The following is a 23,549-nucleotide window of genomic DNA, read 5'->3' on the forward strand; positions in this document are numbered from 1 at the left end:
TTCCCAATTTCGTATTCAGCTCGTAAGATCAATAAGTACTTTGTATTCTCGATTAGGATCATAGTTGCACAAAGAAATAGCAACCGAACATTCATTTCAATACTGCAGTAAAGCTCCTGACTGAGCTTACCGCCGAAATGTCACGCAACCCCTTATTGAGAAAATTTGTCTACCCTGGGTGCCTACTGATTTTAGGGGTGGCGAATGGTACGTGCGAGACTTTACGAGACTAACATTTTTCTTCGTGAGCCTCAGTGAGATATTTTGAGTTTTTAAATCGTGAGACCGAGACTTCCAAGTGTTTTATGAGCCTTAGAGTCAGGGTTGAGCGAGAGCTTTGAGAATAAGCTTGTTAAGAAGTCTTCAGATGTAAACGCTTGTATGCGAGACATCAAGTCTGAAAATCTGTCCAGTGGCGGATCTAGGGCAGTGGTAAAAAAAGAAGAAATCACAGAAAGAAGAAAAGCCGGCAGGGCAAGCAAAACAAAATCGCCTCCCCCCCCCCCCCCCTCCCCCACTCCGCGGCATTCCCCTTAGCTGAAGGTCTGGACCAGCCACTGCAGTCATTACCTTCTAAAGTTGCACAGTTCCACAGGGTACAACGGATAAGTTCTCCTACTTCGTGGGTTTCATCCTGAGTTCTCTCTATCATTAACTCAAGAGTTGAAATGACCGGAGAAGAAGAGTGTTAGTTTAGGGTCCCAGATTTAACGGTTAATAAAAGCACACGAAACTGTCGTAACGAGGGTTCCATTGCCAAACATAAAAGATGAAACTATTTGTAATTAATTTGTTTTTTCTCCGCCGAAATCCACATCTCGTATATGGACAAAGTAGAGACGCGAAGTGGATACCTGACTTTTTTATTGTTGCAATACTCCTGCTCGTCGCTGGCATTGCGTAAACGTGACAACATCAAAATCTATGTTTTTATAGTAAATGATGACAACTGGGCAGTTATATATAAAATAAAATTTGAATCACGTCTATAACATCTAGCCAAGTACAGTAATTCCAAGTAAGCATCCACAGACAAGGCAAAGCTTATCAATGATTCAATGATTAATGTCCTTGACGCTTTCAGGACTGTGTAGCTCAGTGAAATAACGCGACACTGGAATGTCACCTTAAGGGCCAAAATAGATACTAAGCTTGAACAAGTTTGAACAAGTCAATGTGCATACGTGTGAAAGTTAGCTGTACGTGTCAGCAAAAGTGATAGAATAATGCCCAACGTGTGCCAAAATAAATCCACCCTTGCCATCAGTTCAGATAAATGGGCCATATGTTTGAGTCGGCAGAAAATCTGGAAGTTTTGAAATATCGTGACAGGGCATTTCCAACATTTTTTGAAGCTTATAGAAGAGAATTCTGGGGACCTATATAAAACAGAACGGAAAACCAATTCTGAAACTTTTTTGAGTTAAAATAAAGTCTACTGTAGCGAAAGGTTTTCCGTGCGGTACTGCGCGGTTAGGGAGGATATGAACTATCAGGCCGGAGTGCTGTGAATACAGGAATAACGGCGGACGGACTTGTCTTGGCGGGGAAAGCTCGGAAGAGCACAGGCTCGCTGCACGGCACTCGTTACTCAATGCCAAAGGTACAGGGCCGTTGTCTCTCGTCAGCCGGACAGTAAATCAGCAAGGACTCTCACAGATCTGGAACTCTCTTGTCTTCTTTATTGCAGAATAAACGTCGTAGTACATAGGTCGAAGGTAAGGCAGGGTAAATCAAGGTAGATCAAGGTAAATCGTGGTAAATCAAAAAGACTATGTGTACAGTACGTGCATGCTTATATATGCTCAGGGTACGATGATAATGGCAGGTGAACTTTAAGATTTACAGCAAAATAAACAACTAAGTCAAGTCTTATCAATACCAACATTCGTAAAGGAAATTGCTAAACGTTTAGATCTTCCGTTCAAGATAAGTTCGAGGAAATGCCTATTGCTCAAGATTTAGGTAAATAATGGTGCTAATTTAAATAAGCTACTTCACATCTGAGAACAGGTAATAAGAATACATTATCGATGTTAAACGAAATACTGGACAATAAGTGATCTTAAGAGTTAAGAGAAGTTCCTTTGCATGTCAACATTTATGAATTTGTCGTTATTCTGCATTTGCACGTTGTTTCCGCTCTGTAGAGTCATCGGAATTGGAAAGACGTGAAATATGTTTCTTTTTTAATTTTTTTTTTTTATAACAATACCCCCTGTGGCTATGTGATGCTCGCTAGCCGCGCGTCATTGGTTTTGTAAGCCTTTTAGCGGCATTTTCAGTCAGTTAATAAATTCACAAGACTGCCGTACAAACCAGAATAACGGGCGCGTTTTTATCAAGGTGTCCGCATAGGAAAGGAGTTGACTCTGTCATCCACGTTTACTGAGGTAAGTACAACAGTAGACAAGACTCTGTCTAATGTTGTCAATAAAGACGTACGAGCTTAAAACAAAACAAAGATCGCCGATAAAAAAAATGTAAATTGTCGTAAGCCTTTTGATCGCCATTGATCTTACGCCCAACGGTTGCATGGTTAAAGCTCAGCAAATCCTTATTAGTACTAGCCTTTATCACCGATGGATGAATTTTAGAAATACAAATTAAAATTGTTTCCCAGCGTGATTATGCGCCATGTCATCCATTTCAGGTCAAAGTTAGGAACTTGAAAATTCGTGATTTGGAGTCGTGACAATATTGTTAAAGTAAGATTAGTATAAGTTACAAACTTTCGGCGCGCCTCGAAGTTGAAAAATAATATTAATAATAAAATTGACAGACAAAAATATCATAATTGTATCTATTATTGACACGGTTTACATTTTCCACCACTTCCATCCGTCTGCTACGTTCCTTCGCTGACAGAACATTGAGCTCATTGGTCTGTTTGACTGACTCGTTTCGACGACAAACGTAAACACAAGTAGGTTTGAAGACATTTACATATGACTTAGTTTCTCCACTACAATTTATGCCAGTAAAACACGCAATTAGATAGTCTGGTTGACTGAAGCTGAAAAGGCCAGTTCCTGTTAGAACTGGACAAACCGATCTTAAACAACATTGGACTAGTTTGCAGATAACATCATTTTTGTTGCATGATCAATTGCAACTACAATGCACAGAAATACTGGTTTATGTTTATGTTTTTTTTTTTTTTTTTTTTTGAGGCCAGAGGCCAGACCGTCTTAATCGCTAAATGTAAACTAAGGCTTAAGCTTGCTTCTGCACGCATGCGAATAAAAACATAACTATAGATTTTACTATGGCCCTTCAAGTTCGATTTGTTCCTGTTTTGCTCAAGGGCGTTACGTTTTAATTTACGTGCGGGTGATATATGATAATATATGTAAAACGTTAGAGGTCAGTTGACACATTATGACAAATCGGCGCGCAGAGAGCAAATCACAATCGAGAATTTTGTTACAGATACGATTAAGAGCCTAATAGTGCCTGGATTTTAGTAGCACAATGTGTCAACCCTTGATAAACGCTGTCAAAGGCAAAGTTAATCAAACATGTTACGGTCAAAATGAATAAAACCAGAGTGACGGTTGTCTTAGACTACGAGTAGTCCAGCTTTCGCTTAGTCCGTCGTGCGTGACGCGAAACAAAACCGAGAGAAAAATGGCCGCGCGAAATCCTGGAGGCGAGGAGCGCGCGAAAGGAGGGACTACCGCCCAAGCCAGGGAGTTTGAATTATGCGTTGTTCTCACAACGCAAAAATATGATGGCTTATGTTAGGAGCGTTGAAACGCGTTGTCAACATTCGAGATACGTGTAACATCTTGCAAGAATGTTTTGGAACCGGGACAAATCGAAGCGTTGGAATCGCGCTTCGCGAGCCGTGCTGCCAACAGGCTTTGGAAAGATTTAAATTTATCAAGTGTTTTGTTTGGCAAAGCTTTCCGCCTCCAACCCGACTGCGAGCGTGTTAGTGATTTCGCCGCTCAACAGCATCGTCCAAGAGCAATTCAGTGAATATGAATTCACTGAGCTTGGCCTTTCTGCCTTCCATTTGAAAGATTGAACCGGACTTTCACTTGAAACCGGACATTCACCTGAAACTTTCCGCTGCTATCGGCAAACATTTCACCGAAATTGGATGATCTCCTATGTCAAATACCTAAGGTAAATTCTCGGTTGAAACTCTGCGTTTGCAATTTTCGCAATAAGTTTTAGACTTATACCTACGGACGCAGCAACAATCGTTACAAGATCCCTCCTTCGCCGTCTTCTTTTTAAAACTTCTTTGGCAGTTTTGCTGAACGAACACTGAAAGAAGATATACTTCTCACGGCATGTTTTTGCCTCGCTACTTGAAGAGTAGAGTAGAGCAGTTTTATTCAGGAAATCTCCCGGGGTTATTGACAACAGGCGATAATAAGAGGGCGTCAAGATAAGAAATCCTACACCGAAAAATCACTCGGCCGTAAAAGGTCAAACTCCCTGGCTTAGGCCTCCTTTCGCGCGCTCCTCGCCCCCAGGATTTCGCGCGGCTATTTTTTTCACGCAGTTTTCTTTCGCGGCGTCACGCACGACGGACTGAGTGAAAGAGGGACTACTCGTAGTCTACGGTTGTCTCTGTCATGGCTCTCGTGCAGAGAGCTCGCATTACTCTTGACCAGTGGTCGTTTTCCTGACCACTGGTTCAGGGACACATGGGCTATAATAACGAGATCGTCGTGAATAGCTATTCGTTTAAGGACTCACGACGTATGCATGACAAATCAGCATCAGAATATATTTTCAGTTAGATATGATGTCACACAACAGTGCTAGTAGCGTAGATCAGCAACGTTCTTTTAGATTACAAGTTTCAGGTTTATCAGAACCAAGAAGTTAATTATAAATCCGAGCCTAATTATTTCAGTAATAGCTAAATACTATGCAAAATACATGACTGTTTTCATAATCTGTGACGGGCACTTGCACGCGGAAGCTCCAACGTGATGGGGAGAAAGGCTGCTACTAGCAAACCTCCTTCCAGAGTAAGGACCCAGCTTGAAGCCAGGCCATACTTAGTACCTGCAAAAGGCAAAGATGCAGTTTAGGAACTTCAAACATAATAACGCATAATTATCGCCAACATTTTCGCACAGGTTGATAGGGTGTAAGTAATTTGGGATCAAGGGCTCGGTATCACGGCGCTCTTTGCATGGATAGACGATCATTACACGAAAACTAACAAAATAATTTATAGCAGGTGGTCCTGCACTCGAAGCCTCTGGCCCAAGTCATTGTTAAAGAGAGTGATGGTTAAGAAACATGTCCATGTTCTTTGCTGTATGTTTTATCGGCTACTTGGGGGTTGACCCAGCACAAAACCTAGCAAAATACAAAAGGTGGTTATAAGTGCTGATACAACTAATCAACAGAAGCATTATGTAGTTAATGCATAGTCAATGAGCATAAAGCAAAAGATGTGCAGGGTCAGGGACCTTTCAACATAAATCTTAGCCTGTTTATTTGCTTCTTGGTGTTAACCGGGTTTTTCAACCATTTCCCTCTATTAACTATGTCCAAGCTTAGAGTCCTGTAATAAAAACTGATTTTCAGGAACACTACCAAGTCGTCAGCCCATTATGGCCCATTATGGCCCATTACAACAAATAAGCAATTTTAATTTAATGTAATTAAAATGAAAAAGGAAATTATCTTAGTTCTACCTTACTTAGGGGTACCATACAAAATTATTACCAAACAGCTGAAGACCTGCATTGATAAATTTTATGGCTGCGTTGATCTTAGGGTTACTTTTCCAAAGCGCTCATCGCATCAAGTCTTTTATTCCCTAAAAAGATAGGATCAACCACTCCCAACTGTCAAAAGTTGTGTATAAGGCTAGTTGTTGGGACTGCCAGGATTTCTGCATCGGAAAAACAAGACGTAGATCGCATGACAGAAAAACTGAACATTTTAAAGCGAACACGAGTAGCAGTCATGCATCTGCTATCGCAGACCACGTCACGGCAACTAGTCACAACTTAAAATGGGACCACTTTGAGATATTAGCAAAAGTTCGGTCAGATACACATTGCAAGATAAAGGAGACTCTTCTAATTAGGGAATTGAAACCTACCCTAAACGATTTTGTTAGCAGCGAAAAGCTTTAAATTAAATTGTTCCTGGCAAATTTATCTATGTTCCTTTTTCCCAGCAGAAATGCTTGACTTTCTGATTCCCATTAAATCTCGTGTCAAAATCTTACTGCCAGTAGCCAAATAAACCGAATTTACCTGACACTGGACACACTTAGGGGCGTGGTTCCAGAGCCATGCACCCTCAGGGATGGGAGCGTAATTTAGAAAATCAAAAACTTCAGTTGTAAAAAACAACAGGAACGTTTCATGGGAAATACCCGGTTCCCAGGTTAGGATCAGGATCCGGTTATTACCGTACCACTCGGTTTCCCATCCAGCAGGAACTCGCCCTGGGAACAGTTATTCCATGGAAGAGATCATTTGATTCCATGCCCCGGAGCTTTGTCGGAGCTTTCAAAATAGGAAGCTTAGGTTAACAACCCTAAATAGCAACGTCTGCGACAAAGGTGACCAAATATCGAATTTTTCTTCATTCTTAGCACTTATCGTTTTATAATTTAGTTTCCTCTGTGGTCAAAAAGGAGCAATTATTTAATGTAAAGACACGCGACTCGTCGTTAACTCAGTTTGTCTACCAAATTTTAAAACTTGACCATTCTCTCGGAACTCGCACTGGCTGTCAAACAATCAAACCCTTTCACTTTCCGGCCTGCCCCCTCCAATCAAATAAAATGAAAATAAATAAATATCTTAATTGCTCACTCCCCGAATGGAGATTTTCAGGGTCAATGAAACCAAATGATGGAAACAAAATAATGCAAAATAATGCAAAAAGTTAATTCGGAGGTTGTAGTACAAAAGTAACGCTCACATCTCTTTAAGGACCTACGAAGCAACATCATGGCTAATAACGTGAACTTTTCTGTGTGACCAAAAGTGTTTTTGGGTTATTTCTTACAGAAATGGCCCTCACCGTTGATCAGGTATTCGATGAAATCGGAAGTTTTGGTCGATACCAGCGTCTATTATTGCTCGGCTGCAATGGCCTTGTTTTCTTCTGGTTTGGCTTTCCGGTGTTGATCATGACCTTCATAACTCCTGATCCGGGATGGAAGTGCGTGGCAAACAGCAGCCAGTGCTGCTTTAACGAAACATCCTTGCCACCGTCTGATAAACGGCGATGCGATCTCAATAGGAGCGAGTGGATGTTTAATGATGATTACACATTTGTAGCGACCGAGGTAAGATAGAGAGTAGAATCTGTCTTCAAGCCCAGTAGGCCACCAGGGTCACTCGTGCCTCTAGTTTCAGCGAGAGGAACTGCCTTGCATACGGCTGGTGGGAAAAGCTTTACTGTCCTGACGTCAATGTAAGTTAACAGGAAAGGCATTGAAATCAAGCCACTTTTCTCACTGGAGATGGCATTAAATACCGTGGCTCACGAAAATGGATTTACAATTCCAAGAAACAAATCAGATTGCAAAAAGTGAAAAATATGAAACATTTTGTGTCTCCAAGCTTCTAAACTCGCTCGGTCTATCTACTTCTTGGCCCGACACCCGAAACGTTTCGCAAGTTCTGCTGTTGAGCCGAAGAAAACATGAATCAGGACAAATCAAAGTCAATCGATTCTGTCTTATGAAGAAGATTACAACGCCGCTGATATTGGAGGAGAATAACATTTGCCAAAATATGTACATTCAGGAGCCATAATCGGGGACGGAGACCGTAAGTCTCGGGATTAATTCGCGCGCACCTATGATATGGGACAATTTTTCTATTTTTAGAACAAATTGCGCCATCCTGACGTCATATATCCGCGCGGATTCACGCACATGTCGGGGGTTCTCGCGTGGATGTTGTCACGTTGCGTGATCAAATGGTGAGAGTTGAGAGATTCTCTTGGGTATTTTTCACAGCGATGGCAGGGAATAAGGCAGGGAATACGAACCAGGGCGCTTATATGTAGTTTTATGCTCTGAGCTAACGGAAAAGGTGGGTTTTTCAGGGTCGAAAACAAGACTTCAATCTCTCGCTGGGAATGAATAATAAGACCTGCTCACGCTAGTTGTAAGCTTACGCGTATGTTTTTGCGTTTGTTCTGACTTAAGAATATAGCAAGAAAACTCTCTACTCTGGTATCGAGTTAATTTGTGAGTTCCTCAAACAATGGCTCATCATGACCAAAACCTGTTTTGACGGTTTCTTATTGTTTCTGCTTGTTTGGTGAGTTTGCAAAAGTTTTTGAAAGGAAAGTCTGACGCGTACAATTAGCTCATTTGCATAGTGCAGCTCGTGCACTTTCAACTCCGAGTCGGTGTTTTCAATTGTCAACAAATCTTGACAAAGATTTCTTTCGTTATCTTTTGTGCTGAGACGCTGTAATAAATTTCACGAACGCAAAAAAAGGCTACTAACATCATGTGTGTTTCTCCAACATAAGCATAGTGAAGTTTTACGCTGCGAAAATGAAATTAAACAAGGAGTTTTGATAGCTCGATCAACAAAATCGAAATCGTTATTCGAAGTTGATTAAAGAAAGCGTCATAGTAACTTTGCTGATTATTTCTGCTTTATTCACATATTTTCAGCTCAGCTCTTAATATGTTATCAATCTTAAACATATTTAAAAACTATAGAGTTATTGTTTGAGTTCGATGTACGCTTTCACACGAAAGTGCGGCGGAAGTACAAGTTGTCATGTTTACTGACTTTACAAAACACGCATCGGCGGGCGCTCTCATTCATCGACAACTGTAATAGGAGAACTTGAGAACTTTGATGGGGGTCAGCTCGGCTCTCACTACTACAATGGATCGTTGGTTATAACTTCTTTATTTGTCTTCTCAGCACACTCAATGGGTTCGGCGTTCAACTGGTTCTGGCTTGGAAATTCTACTCGAGTTCTTTTATGGGGACCAGATACGAACTGTCAATCATCCATCAAAATGTCAGAAAATGTCAAGATTCGTAATCAATTCTTACACAATGACTTGCGCAGTACGCTTCACACGAAGGTGTTACATCGGGAAGGTTCATCTCTGTGATTACGCAAACATTGTCAAAATCGTCCTTTTTTTCTAAATTTTCACTTACATACTTTAGCTATCTGGCCCCGATAAAACAACGCAAGCAATATAAAAATTACAAGGAATATTTTTACAGAATAACATAAACTAAAGTAACAAGATTGTACCAGAAAAGTCAAACTAAAAGTTATTGCGCACGCAATGTTCAAACAACAACTTGTACGAGATTTCGAAGAAGAAAGGGCGTTCCTTTGCTGCTCTAGCTTGTTCCGCCTACTCCATATTTTAATACTAAGTTGTTTACGATATTTCTGGTCGATGGTCCCTGTACAAACAAGGCACTAAAGAACAATTGCCTTTACAACTAACACCTTGTATACAATAACCTTATTCAACTTTGAACTACAAGATAATTATTACTTTTCAATAACAAGAGTTATTCCCAAGGAACAAGTTCGCTTTGGCTTCGCTTCGGGAAAAGCATAGCTTTACTTTTGAAAAACACTATCGCTAACAGTACTTCAAGTTCCTAGAGCAAGATACTAAAAAAACTATTTGTCATAACTAATTAAATCAATCACGTACAAGGACACTTGGGAAATCAACTCATTGGTTGAACACAAAGACACTATTTACGTTTTCCGATGCGAAGCCAAAAACCCGTGAAATGAACAAAAGGACTTAAAGATGCCGAACGTATTTGGAGAATTAAAAATCACACCATCTAAGAACCTATTTCCATATTTTTCAAACCAGTACGTGTTTTTTTTTGCTGAGAACGTCAATTGAACGTCAATTGTATTGTTTAACACAACAGAGAATCTACTGGGTTTTTACACGAATAAAACTGAGCAGTATCTACGGAAGTGAAGTCATTGGGCCTTGATGAAACATCAAGCGTTGCTTACAATTCAAGCGAAACTCAAACTAGCAATTATTTTGCTCTACTTTTCGGTCGCGATCGACTGACAAATTCCTCGCAAGCGTGTGGCAAGAGGAACTAGGAAACTCTGAAGTCCTGAAGCTCTGCTATATCTAAATATATCCAGCTAGTTTTTTGCTGTGTAATGGAAAAGCTGTTAATCTTCAACATCTGTGAAATTTAAAGTGGAGTAATGTACAGCTCATGTAAAAGAAGCATTCGTCGGAACACAACTTGGTCAGTGATATATGTAAGCTTACAGCGGAACATACCTAAACTCGACACTGTCTTACTTCACTCAAACTGGAGCAGCTTACGACGAAAATACTTAGGCAAAATTCCAACAGATGTAAACGCGTTGAGTTGTGGGCCAAAAACATGAAAAATTTCGGGAATTTCGGACGCCATTTCCCCTGCGCGACATCCGCAAAAATCCTCGCAGCATGTACGCGCGTGTGCCGCAGGCGATGGCGCAATTTGTTCTAAAAATAGAATTATTGTCCCATATCATGGGGACAACCCCAATACTAGAAATGGCGCGCGCTTACGGTCTCCGTCCCCAATTATGGCTCCTGGGAATATAAAAAACATTTGTCCAGATTTCAGCTGTACGCACGGGCGCACTTGCGTGTATGGTCGCTACGCCCCTGATTTGCATTTATTTGCATCCCGATTGAATAAGAATAGCAACTATTGTTTAAGCCTCTTTGAAAAGACCCTCGAAAATTGCATGCTATTCTCATTCAAAACAGTTGTGCTGATAAAATTCACGTTTTGTCTCTTCTGTTGTGAAATACGTTACTTGGCAAGTTTAATGCCAATTCTGGTTTAGTTTAGCAGCAGTCTGGTTTAACAGTCACCCGCGAACAGACATTAGTCAGGTAAGTGCATTATGACAGTAATGTTCGTTGCAAGAACGAGTTACAGCGTAAACTGTGCATAAACATTTTGCCAAACCGTTGCTCCATACTCTGCCACGAACACCTGCCATGCCTTGTTTGTATTGCAATGTCCTTGCGAGTGCGTGTAGTCATAGTTAAATGAAAGCAACTCAGAGCGGACATTCAATACAGCGAACCGCGTCGGTGTTTTTTAAGTAGGTTCGTCGCCTGGAGTCTGACAATATGAATGTTGGCCTTGGTAAGGCGGGACCGCATAAAAACAGCAGCAGTTAAGGTAGCTGACAAAACTGTGCAAGACATATTAAGTCATTTATATATATATGAATAGTTAATGCATGAGCAACAGACGTACTGTTGAGTAGTTGTGAAGTGTCGTTGTCTGAATTTGAGAGTGTGTTTGAGTTTGTTTGCACTTGTTGACATTTTAAAAGACTGAGCAAACTCGTGCGTTAATTTGAATGTTTCATTTTATTCTGGTTTGAAATATACTTCACTACATTTGGGTAAATTTAAATGGGTAAGGAAAAGCAGATTCGTTGACCAGCCATGCAGTTTGCAAATACTGAAAGTATTCATTCGATCGCGTGAGTGTGCCAAACATACCGGCTCATCGATACGCACCGGCTGAAACGTAAACTTATTAATTAAAGGGTAATTTATTCGAGTCATCAAGCGGAAAGTTGTATTATAATTAAGTCATTGAATGGTGAGTCAGTTTTATTATTTTTTTTTTATGGAGTCCTAAAACGAGAATAAAGTAACATTAACCTTTACCCGTTACTTTAATCCGTTCGTGTAACGCGAAAAGCTGTTTCAGCCCCTCTGCATTTCACAGTGTTTGACTGAGCTTACGCCGAGCCACTGACACAATGAATGAATTATGTATTATTCAGCGTCATTCTCTCTTAAAACAAAACATCACAGAAAACTGTTGCTATAGTATTTGATCGGCGTAGTGCTCGATCAGGCCTACTCTGAAATTTTTTTTTTGGGCGCACCTCAAACAAAATTGGCAAGAAATTGTGACGACTGAAATGATATTTACTCTATCATCACTGCCTTATTGCAGACTGATGATCACCTAAACTGGCTCGAATTGATTTGTTTGTTATGAATGACTTCACAGAAACTCATTTACACAATACAGAGTTTTTGGTATAGTTGTAGGATAAAATTAGATCATGTATACACACACCACATGTCAATTTTCCATTTGTTCATAGTTTCTAAATGGCCCGAGCATTACTGAGGTAAACTTTTACCTATACCATATTTTTTTCACTATCGGGTTACAAATTTAGCTAAATTTCCTAGTAGACATGGAGTCAATTCAAGAGAATCATGATAAACGTCATTTTCGGAGACCCAGGGGCAGTTAGTGGGGGCGGGGAAAAAGTCTAAACGGGTCTTCGCCCGAACTATTTTCTCACCCGTTTAGACTTTTCCCCGCTCCCACTAACTGTCCCTGGGTCTCCGAGAATGACGTCTATCATGATTGTCTTGAACTGAGTCCATGTTCACTAAGAGATTTATAACCCGAGAGTGAAAAAATATTCAAGGTACACCAACCTCTATTAAGCGGCCAACCCCAATTAAGCGGCTACCTCCAATTTCCCCGAGGGTAGCCCACTGTATTATACGCAAACCAAAAATAATTGCACAGCGCGAAAAGACCTAGGTACGAGTTTAATGTTACGATATTTACGCAGGGCGTGTAGGCAGCGGTGGTGTAGTAAAAGATGACAACACGGGCAATGGTTAACTGTTCATTCTTTTCATTGCTTAATTTAATCTGTTCGTACTCAACAAGATTGTGTGCTCCTTGTGGTTCCGAGCCTTACGGAGCCTTACGTATTAGGATAGAAATTGTCCTACCCCTACCCCCCTAAAAGGGATGACAGCATTGCGTGACGAAGAAACAAGGAACCGCTGCAAGCAAGGATTCAAGCAGCAATAGATGAAACGATGATCGTCTTTCGACATGCTATGTAACCTGGCCTACGTCAAAATGTAAGCACAAGTTGCTTCTTTACGGTCGACCTCGACTTTTAGTCATGAAAGATGGATTTATTTGACATCAAACTAAGGCTAGGAGCATCAAGAAAACATTCTGTGAGTGATAAATCGACTACTTTGAATGTTTACATCTTTCGAGTATTAACTGAGCGGTAGCGGCCCAATTCTACCCGAAGTTAATATTGAGAGCCGATCGAGTACACTAAGGCCCAGTTCAGACGTCGTGCTTTTACCGTGCCGAACTAAATTTCAATTTGGTTCGACTGTAGCACGGCAAAGAAACAACTCTGATTCAGACGTCGTGCTAGAGTCGAACCAAATTCAGCATTTAGTGATGCCTCGTAGCAATTCTCCTCCTAACTCCCCGTGGGAACGCAATCTCGCCAAAATACATTAATATAATTTATGAATTTTGTTTAGCGTGGCAAAAGCTAGTCTCCTCCGCAGCCGTTTTTTGGGATGTCACGCAACGCTCCCCCCAAAGAAACGTTTCTTTGGGGGGAGCGTTGCGTGACATCCCAAAAAACGGCTGCGGAGGAGACTAGGCAAAAGCACGACGTCTGAATCACTGCCGTGCCAGAGTCGTGTAGCACGGCAGAGCTTGTCGAACTTAATTGCTTGCCGGACTTTATGCAAAAGTTTGATTCAGACGCCGTGCTTCTGCCGTGCTTTTGTCGAACTTAAATCCTGAATTTAGTTCGGCACGGCAAAAGTACGACGTCTGAACTGGGCCTAAAATCGTTTGAATTATCCCGTAAATCGGGAGTCCACAATCTTCTTCATTAATTTGAGGTCAGTAATTATCATATACTTGTCATTTGTTCCGCTAATAACCGGAAAAATTGCTAGTTTCACAGGTAAACCGTATTTCAGTCGTTTACATAGCATGTCGAAAGATGGAATGTCGAGACATGGTCAAAAGATATCGCCTGTGCACGTAACACTGAAAGCGGGTGTAAATAAGTTGTCTGTTGACAGTTGGCGATGTACATCGGACGTTTTGTAAGCAAAAGCAAACTTACGCTTTATGTGCAACGAATGGTGACAGAAACACGTCAAATCGGCTTTTGGACCTGCCTTTCACAGCAAATAAGGTTAGAACATTTCAAAATTATCAGCTCTGTATCTATTTCAACTTAATATAGCTCAAGACATGTGGCGCGAGCTAAAATATGTCTAACCCGTAAATTGAAATTTGACGACGGATGGTCAAATATCTGCATTTTTAACGTACTTTGATAAGCTCTCGCGTCGCTCACAATCATTTGCCCAAAGCAATTTTTACGGGAATCTGTAGACCATCCTTCTGCGTTTCAACCACCAGAAGCTCAATCCATTTGAAGGTTTCGCACATGGTGAAAATCAATTATTTCTACGAAGTACTTTTACGTGAATGTAATACATGTCTTCGAAATTTAATTATTTTGCACCCAAAAAGACAACGCAACATTCCCTAAAATCAACCCAGTACACATTTAAACATTGCACAAAAATATTTGAGTGTTTTAAAGACGAAAGAATGATGTGGTTTTGCATGCGAGGCTCTCAAACTTGTTTAATAAAATGGCGCGTCGAATGACGATTTTAACCTTGCGAGTTATTTTCCATATTTATGGACAGGGACTCTTAAAAATATTGAAAACGGTAGCTTCAGTTTTGAAATTCTGGGTTACCTTTTACTTCCAGGGAAATATTCGGTTAGCCAAATCCCGGGGACCATTATATCAGTGGCATAAGTTCCATGGCTACAAAATTTCGTTTTGCTTTAAGAACTGACCTTAGCGAAGAATAAGTACCGCAAACGTGAAGTCGTGGTGGTAAAAAGTCTTAACAAAAGTTTAAAGCGCTGAGAGTTGTACAAATCTCGCTGATTACTCAAATAAATCAGGCTGCAGTTGCTGTCTTTTTTAATAGGCCTTATCACTTGTGAAACATATCTGAAATGAAGTGCAGTTAGCACTATTCATCAAATCTGAACATTTTAAATACTGATTTCAGCCTATATTTTAATAATACTGTCAATAATAAGTTCTCTCCACAACAAGGTGCTGTGTGCTGTAAATCACTGGATCAATGTGAACAGATGGGCATGATTTAATTTATCTCATTTTTTTTTTCAGCAATGAAGCTAACCACGGACGAGTTTTTGGAAAAGATTGGCAGCTTTGGCCGCTACCAAATCGTCATCAACATCTTTTTCAATTTATGTTATGCGTTTTGGTGGGCCATTCCTGTGATGATATCGGTATTCATTGCGTCAGATCCCGGGTGGAAGTGCAAAAATAACTCCACGTGTCCTTTTACAGAGACCATCAGTCTGGGCGACAAACGGTACAATCACAGATGTGATATTCCCAGAGAGGACTGGGAATTCAATGATGACTTCACATCAGTTGTCACTGAGGTAAATTAAACTTATACTGCATTCCAACTGTTTGCACCGTCAACTATAAAGTCGATATGAACAATCAATCAGTCCGTCAATCAATCAGTCAATCACTCAATCAATCAATCACTCACTCACTCAATCAATCAATCAATCAATCAATCAATCAATCAATCACTTAGTTAGTCGGTCGGCCAGTCGGCATGTCGGTCTGTCGGTCTGTCGGTCGGCCAGTCGGCATGTCGGTCTGTCGGTCGGTCGGTCGGTCTGTCGGTCTGTCGGTCGGTCGGTCGGTGGTTTACTGTTCGAACACTCAACGGCTGACATTGTTGGCAGGTCACTTTAAGAGTAAATAATTCAAGAATATGATAGAGGACAGACGCAGAAAAAGTTTTCGCGAATTCGTTCTATACATGGACAGGGAGACAAAACGATCAAGCATAGACATCCCTCAAGCGAAAACGCTGGACAAAAGTGCGAGATTATCTGAATCATGGTTTTTCAAGCAAAATGTTTCACAATGACAAAAAATTCAAACTACTTCCAATAGCTCGAGACTAAAACGCAAAAACGCAGTTTTTAGAACTAACCATTTTCCATTTTGAAATATTTGAAAAATCGCTCAGTTTATAACTGAGTAATTCATCTACTCGATCAAACTTGAATCATCCAGATTAATACTGACGGCAAATTGAACTGGTTCTATTCATCGAATCCAACGTTAAGCTTTGACTAATACGTGTTTTTGGCCTTGCAGCTCAATCAAGTTATCTTAAATAATTGTACGTTGATGATTTTCTGTTCAAAGTATTAACGCTTAGATGCAATTTAGATGCAGTTTTTCGTTTTTATCGGGAATCGAGAGCACTAATTACACGTCTGATTAAGTTTGGCGAAATTTCCAAGAACCGCGCTATTGCGTCATCTGTGTGTCTGTACTTTTATTGACGACGATTAGTTAATGAGTGTGCGACGCCCGTGGCTCTTGTTCCCATTTCGCGCCATCCCAAACTTCCCCTGTAACTCGATATAAATACGATCATTGTGACTTTTCTATTTCTGAAATAAACGTACATTAGCCATAGGACTCTATGGCTAATGGCTAATGACTCTATCACTCTACATGTCCAACCTTCATCATTAATAAGACCTCTCGCTTTAAATTTTACTTGATATTCTTCTTTCTGATTTTATTATTATTATTATTATTATTATTATTATTATTATTATTTTATTTTATTTTTTTTCACAGTTTGAACTTGTGTGTGAACGTGGTTTTTTGGGATTCGTTTCCACCTCAGTCATCTTCGCCGCTTTTTTCATTGGCAGTCTTATTGTGAGTTCCTTCTCTGACAAGTTTGGCAGGAAGCGGCCTCTGTTCATTTGCGGGTTTATTTGCTGCATAGTTCATTTGGTGTCAGCGTTTTCTCCTGCATTCTGGGTTTTCGCCCTTTTCCGTGCTATTGTTGGGTTCACGATAGGTAAGCTGTATAACTGTGACTTTGTTGTGGTGCTCTTGGCGAGGCCGTTCCTCGTTCCTCGGCTGGTCAGTCACCATTCTGCATCTCAGAGGATGTAAGGATGTTGTCTTCAGTTCCTGCATGGTGATCGTCACTTGTCGCCAATTTTGAGGTCAAAATAAAGGAGCCAAGATGACCTCATACGTTTTAAAGAATCCTCCATATTGAATTAATCATCTCCGATTTGAGTTTTTAAATGATTATGCCACAATATCTCAAAAATAATGGCTTCTGGCCTTGACCATTTTTATCGAGATATATTGCTCATATCGCATATCTATTGTAACTCGTTTTGAAAGCACACGAAAAACATTTATTGCTTACCGTTCAAAATAAGCTAATGAATAATTAGATATGATTAATTTATAGCGGAGCTCCGGCGGCCCGAAGGGCCGCCAAGCGGAGTCCCATACTCATACAGGAAAGAAAGGGAAACCCATAAATTGATTTTCTCATGGTTATCATGGCTAGCGTTATTGCTTGTGGGCGCGTACACACGACGGCGACGGCGGCGGCGACGACGACGACGGAGTCGCGCAACACGGCGGTTATAACTCCAAATAATAAGTTGACAGAGATATGTACTTCTTTGATATTGGACATCCAAGTTATGATCAATTGACACCTGTCAAAACAAGGTATCCGCTGACCAGTATCACGTGACCATATCGCGGGCTTAAGTTTACATCTCATCGAGGTCGAGTGTTTTTTTAAAGTTAACCGCTGACCAAGGGCTGGTTTTCGATCGGATCGCGGGCTCATCCTTGGTTAACTTGTTGAAAACAGGGTAGGATTGTTCTGAAGCCTGTTAACGCTATCCCAGGATTAAAAGTTAACCGAATTATAACTTTTTCTTTTTTTGCTGCTTTGTTTTGTGTATAGAGTGATTATTAAAACTCAAAACAGAAGGCCAAACAATATACAGAAAACCTCAAAGCAAAGTTACAAAACTGTGTTCCTCCAAAACTTTGGAAAAATGAAAAAAACGTCGCTATTTCGAAGACGACCTCCAGCCACTGCACACTAATGGCTGACAGTGCAGAATAGCGTAGCCAATCAGATTGCAGCATTTGCATTAGTGTTCTGGTGAAATTCTACTAAATTGGCTTATTGCTTTCTGGGATTTCATTGTCAAGTCACTTAATACACAACTGAATCGAAACAATGCCTAAAAGTTGTGAAGAACGTTCGCACTTTTTGTTTGTTCTTTGGTGGTGTTTCTTCCGGCGAACGTTAGCTATCTTTTTTTTTTTTTGTAAATCAACATCCTGTTAACCATATCAAAAGTAAAGATAATCTGCCATTTATAAAATTACGAACCTTAGTAGGCGGTTGGAAGATTAGGTTAGAACTACGACTCAAGGGAATTAAAAGAGGAGGCTGATTTTTTTTCTTTTTATACAGGTGCGTACAGCATCCCGTTATTTGTACTAGTAACAGAGTTATCTGGCATACGTTACAGAGGCTTTGCGGGGGGGTTAGTATGGACTGGCTTCTTTCTCTTCACCATGGTTTTAGCGGGTGTTGCTTACGCTATCAGAGATTGGCGACAGCTCACTATAGTCACTGGAATTCCTGGGATATTTTTCGCAGCCGGATTTTTGTAAGTACTGCAGTACCTTATTAAGAACAATTCAAAAAAAAAAAAAAAAAGCACTGTTTGTGTTTTGATCATGATTTCATCTCGGAATGTAAGGAAAAGTTTGTTTTTCGATTTTCATCGTGTTTATCATGTCGAAGCACAGCATGCATTCCGCTCTCATTTGTATAGGTAATCGTGAGAATTGAATGCGAGTGCAATTGCGGGTATAGATTAGCATTACGAGTGATATTTAACAATTCTCTCTAAATTTCACAAGCCTTTTGGCAAGTGCAATTTGAAAGAATTTTCAAATGTCACGAGTAGCCTGAATCCACCGTAGGAGAAAAGACGGCGGCTGAACAGTTTTTTTCCACGATGCCTTGCGAACCTATCCCAGCCTATAAGGCACAAAGAAAGTCAAATTTTTACAATATTTGTCCCTGTACTAAGGACATTTAGTAGCCTAGCTTTGAAGATTTTATAACTTTAGTTTCTGTACGCTTTTATGAACTTTGTTAAGGTTTTCGTGCGCTAAGAATTATGAGTAAATTTACCAGTCGCCATCTTTTCCCTATGGAGGATTCTGATTGCTCGAGTTTTCATACGGTAATTCATTTATTGTATGACTGAGAAAATTGCGAACGTGAACGCGTTAATTTGCGCTGCAGTGCAAATTAAGAAATAACGATAAATTGACCTGCTTTCAGCCAATCACAATGAAGTAATTTTCTTAGTCATATAATAATTAATTATGCATACAGCTTAAAGTTGGTTATAACATATTGAGATGTGTGAAAACATGGATGATCACCACAGCTATTTACACAACTTAAAGAACAACGGCTGGAAGAAAAATCAGGCTTGAACGATATTTGGATCTACGATTTCTGCAGTGCTCTACCGGGGCAGTGCTATACTGTACCAATCGGAACGTGCTCAGTAAAATTGTAAAGCGCAACTATAGTGCATGAGAGACCAGTTTTTTCTACAAAAGATGCAAAATAGAAAAGTCGTCACACTACGCGAGATACGTAAATTTCTCAAAACGTCCGGTGTACTGAAATTACGCCGGCCTGTACGTGGATATTGATCCTGTTTTGTTTGTTTGTGACTGCTCCACAGTTTCATTCCAGAGTCCGTTCGCTGGCTTCTAAAGAAGGGTCGCGTGACCGAGGCGAGGGAAATTCTTAGCAAGGTAGCCAGGCTGAATGGCAAAGAAATGCCCGATGAAAAGCTGTATTTATCCAGTGACGAGCAAAACGAAAGACTTGGTGACTTTCGTGATTTGTTTATATCACCAAGAATGATTCACAAGACGCTTGGTTCCTGGCTGATGTGGTAAGTGCACTTTGAAATGCTAAACCGAAACATTTACATTGTGATATGTGATAAAACTCACCCTCATGGATAGCCGGTGGATCCAGTACCCAGCAGCAACATCTAGCTTTTATCTAGGAAGACTTGCTCGGTGTTCTTTCATGTTGTTGCATTTTCAGTTAAATGGTGATTAAAAAAACCTGTGTAGTTAACTCTATTGACAACTGCATTGGCTCCTTACAATAGATCTAGTGGGATTTCACTCCAGGAGTAGGATAAGAGAATTATATAGTGATAGTAGCGCAATGTAAGACCTATTCAAGAGATTTTCAAGGAGACCAATTCGAGACAGTCCACACAAAACATTTTTTGGAATTTATTCAGTAGTGAATATGCGAGAGCTAACTTTCTCCCTCATTCTCAATAAACAGGTTCGCTGCCTCTTTTATTAGTTGGGGTATAGCCTTTAGTGCCCCGTTTGTTGGTGGCAATATCTACATCAACGTGTTGATTTCCACTGTAGCTGGTTTGCCCGCCTATCCAATCAGTGCTGTCTTGACAATGAGGTAAGAGGTTAAAATAACGCTGAGCGTAAGGCTTCATTAGTTGATGCATATGCATGCTGCTCTTGTTATGTCCATTCTTTATTTAAAAGGCAACACTTCCTTTCTATCTTTCCTCATTTTTCTTCCAAGTGACCCTCATTTAATATTGAAGTGTTTGAAGATATTATTTGCTACAAGATAAACATTCTTAAACAAAAACCATCGGATCACTTTTCAGGTATAACCCAGTTACAGCGCCTTACCAGTAGGGCTTATGTGTCAAAGTAAAGAACGACTCCCTTTCGACAGTCCAATATAAGAGAGGTCGACTAAATTAAACAATCTTGGTTAACTGAATAGGTCGCAAAGCTCTAAAGCCGTCTCTGATATATCTTTGATACGCCTTCATTCGGCGGCATTCAGAAGGTACATGTAGCTACATCGAAGTACAAGTATATATAAATTAATTATTTGCTCAATTTAACAGGTTTGGACGGAGAAAAATACTTGGAGTGTCATTTTTGTTAGCTGCCGTGGGAGCGATTGGCACTCTCTTACTGTCAGATAAAGCCGAATATGATAAAGGTAAAGAAAATGAAATTTTGCAACTGGACATGTTTGAGACAATATGGACAATGAAATGAAGTCTGACCATCAACTAAAATCATGTTTGGTATCTAAAATAAAAAAGGAGGTCTATATTTAAGCAAAATTTACTTTTCCTAATTACGTCTGCCATAGAAAACTAAGATCTGAGTACATGTACGATGACGTCATACTAAATTGCTCCAAGATAAATTTCAGATAAAGTGGCAAAGTTGGGCAACTTTTACTTCGATACTGAAAACTATATACACGAAAACGAAAAAGTCCTTCAAAGGGTTAATAGTCCTGAATCTACATAAACTGTAATGAATGATGAATTGAATTCACCTTCGGGGCATTTTGAAAACTTTCTCTTCCTCTTTAGCTCCTTTCCATTTGTCAAGATAAAATTAATTAGATGTGTTTTATTGCTATCAGGTTACATGGCTGGCAAAATCTTCATGTCCATGGTCGTCGCTAGGTTTAATAGTGAGATTGCATTTTCCCTGGTGTACATTTACTCTGCAGAGTTGTTTCCAACTACTGTGAGGTATGAAAAACTATAATTAGGCCTTTAGCTTGTCTACATTTAATTGAATGGATCACGTTACAGATTACGTGCAAGTGTGTAATCATGGACGCTGGAAGATTGGAGATTGGAGATCTCAAAAGAAGCATAAAAGTTAATCGAGGCGCAGCGGAGCAATTCTTTCAAGCCGGTTCTCAGACTTCTCAAAACTTCCCAGGTGCATCATAACTCGATGATGCAGCACTAAAAGCATGGATCAATGTTATTCTTTAAACCATTGCCAATGAAAGTACAATTTTTCCTGAGAAGTGAAGTTAACTTATAGAGGTCCTTAGTCAGCGCCCCCCATTTTCGATGCCACCGAAATTATCGATATTGCATTACGAAATCTTATTGCTTTACTGTAAGTTGTGTTTCTGAAAGTAAGTTTGTTTAGGTAGTTTTACAGTGATTTCCTTCGTTTCGACATGCTCCGAATAAAATGTAATAGCCAAACTTTCGCATGTAAACAAAAAAAAGGTGTGGCTGACTAGGGCCTTTAATGGGCATAATAATGTACCTACGTCGTATACTGAATTTGATTGCGCAGTGTTTTTCCTCCAGAAAAAAAATCTTTTAAACAGTGTAGAAAAATTTAAAATTCCAGCATTCCAGACAAAAGTGCTAAACAGTTCATGGCACACAAAATTATCTGAAATTCAAGTTTTTATTCTTACAATAGTCACATCCATTTGGAAGGAAACTTGGATGATTTCACTAAACTATCCATTGTTAATTTCCAGGAATGTTGGTATGGGTACATCAACAGCCTCTGCCCGAGTCAGTGCTTTTGCTTCAGCTTATGCTCCGCTTTTGGTAAGTTTTTGTCCTACGCAGGAATAGTGGTGGTGGCTTAATGCTTATTGGCTCGCCTCTGGATCGAGCGGTCGGGGTTTGGGTGATCGAATCCTGGTCGGAGACATTGTGTTCTTGAGCAAGACACGTTACTCTCAGAGTGCCTCTCCCCACTCAGGTGTATAAATGGGTACCGGCGCGTATATAATTTTGTGGGATAACTCAGCGATGAACTGGCATCCTGATCCAGGTGAAAAAAGGGTAAAGTCTGTATACGAGCCAAGTGGTCCGTCAGACCGGTGGATATCTCCTGTTTCTGTAGCGTAAAGCAACTATGAGTATTTCTAATCCCTTCTGGATAGGATGCTAGTCCATCGCAGGGTTACTCCCACCATTAAATTCGTCGACACCTAATTATACACCTGGGTGGAGAGAGGCACTGTGGGAGTAAAGTGCCTTGCCCAAGAACATAATGTCCCCGGCTAGGGCTCGAACCTGGTTGCCCCCCTAGTGATGGGCTCCCGGTAAACCGTAAATCTGCGGGTTTGAAGAATCAATCATCACCCCCAAATGTATGTTCTATTTTCTCATCAGCTTGAAATCCATCGTTTTCTGCCATTTGGAATAATGGCCGGTCTCGCATCTGCAGCTGCCATTGTGTGCATGACTTTACCAGAGACTCTCAATAAACCAACCATGGAAGATTTGACTCAGGATAAAAAGAAGCCAATAGAAGAACAAAATGGCAACAAAATTACAAGAGATGGCAAAGAAGAGGAAGACACTTTAATGTGACTGAGAGCAAAAAAATAAGAATTGTTTTCTCTATTTGTTTTGTAATCAACGTTATACTGCAAATGGGTCTATATTTTAGAGTAATGGCTCAATGGCTACTAAAACAGCTGTAAAAGGCAATTTAGTTTAAGGGTGGTTTTCTACAGTTTTGAAGGATTAAAATACAATTTTTAACTATTTTGGTTAAATGTTTTGTTCTTCTTATAGGAGTTTGCTACAGTTTGTAGCCATCTTATACAAAACTCAAATAATGCATGGAAATGCGCCAACTGAGAAATAGCCGAAATGAACAACCGAGTGCTTCAGGGAAACTGGGCACTAGTCAGTGAAATGATTAGTTTTCTCAGCATCAGTCCCTATGACCCCACGTCAAAATTCCGGGAAATAAAAAAATGCTGTTACGAAATATTCGTGCCTAGGATATAACTTTGTCGTAATTTAGGTTTTTATTATAATTGTTTGTATTTTTAGATAAATAAAATTTTGATTGTTATGTCATTTTATTTTTCTTGGCCACGCCAGCAAAACTGCGAGGAATTA

The 23,549-nt window shown here is 40.1% G+C and overlaps 1 protein-coding gene across 8 annotated transcripts; it reads left to right on the top strand.

Moving 5' to 3' along the window:
* The first annotated feature begins 1,332 nt into the window (after window positions 1-1,332).
* On the top strand, window positions 1,333-23,502 carry LOC110044017 (organic cation transporter protein-like). Of its 8 annotated transcripts, none has more exons than XM_089278698.1 (11): window positions 1,333-1,718; window positions 7,008-7,288; window positions 15,037-15,320; window positions 16,555-16,783; window positions 18,227-18,425; window positions 19,527-19,742; window positions 20,153-20,287; window positions 20,754-20,851; window positions 21,290-21,401; window positions 22,163-22,235; window positions 22,809-23,502. In XM_089278698.1, the coding sequence occupies exons 3-11, from the start codon at window positions 15,039-15,041 to the stop codon at window positions 23,007-23,009; spliced, it is 1,545 nt and encodes a 514-aa protein (XP_089134824.1). In that variant the 5' UTR covers window positions 1,333-1,718; window positions 7,008-7,288; window positions 15,037-15,038; the 3' UTR covers window positions 23,010-23,502. The 8 variants fall into 8 exon arrangements, with proteins under 8 accessions (XP_089134824.1, XP_089134821.1, XP_089134823.1 ...); XM_089278697.1 differs by lacking the exon at window positions 1,333-1,718 and adding an exon at window positions 2,079-2,393; XM_089278699.1 differs by lacking the exons at window positions 1,333-1,718; window positions 7,008-7,288 and adding exons at window positions 12,409-13,012; window positions 13,766-14,010.
* The last annotated feature ends 47 nt before the right edge of the window (window positions 23,503-23,549 follow it).

Source organism: Orbicella faveolata, unplaced genomic scaffold (genome assembly GCF_042242905.1).
Source record: "Orbicella faveolata isolate gen_17 unplaced genomic scaffold, um_ofav_v1 contig_46, whole genome shotgun sequence".
Taxonomy (NCBI): domain Eukaryota; kingdom Metazoa; phylum Cnidaria; class Anthozoa; order Scleractinia; family Merulinidae; genus Orbicella; species Orbicella faveolata.

Excerpts from the sequence above, each read along its gene's own strand:
- LOC110044017 (XM_089278698.1), top strand. The coding sequence starts at position 15,039 with ATGAAGCTAACCACGGACGAGTTTTTGGAAAAGATTGGCAGCTTTGGC. Across the intron at positions 15,321-16,554 it reads TCACATCAGTTGTCACTGAG|TTTGAACTTGTGTGTGAACG; the intron begins GTAAATTAAACT and ends TTTTTTTCACAG. Across the intron at positions 18,426-19,526 it reads TTTTTCGCAGCCGGATTTTT|TTTCATTCCAGAGTCCGTTC; the intron begins GTAAGTACTGCA and ends ACTGCTCCACAG.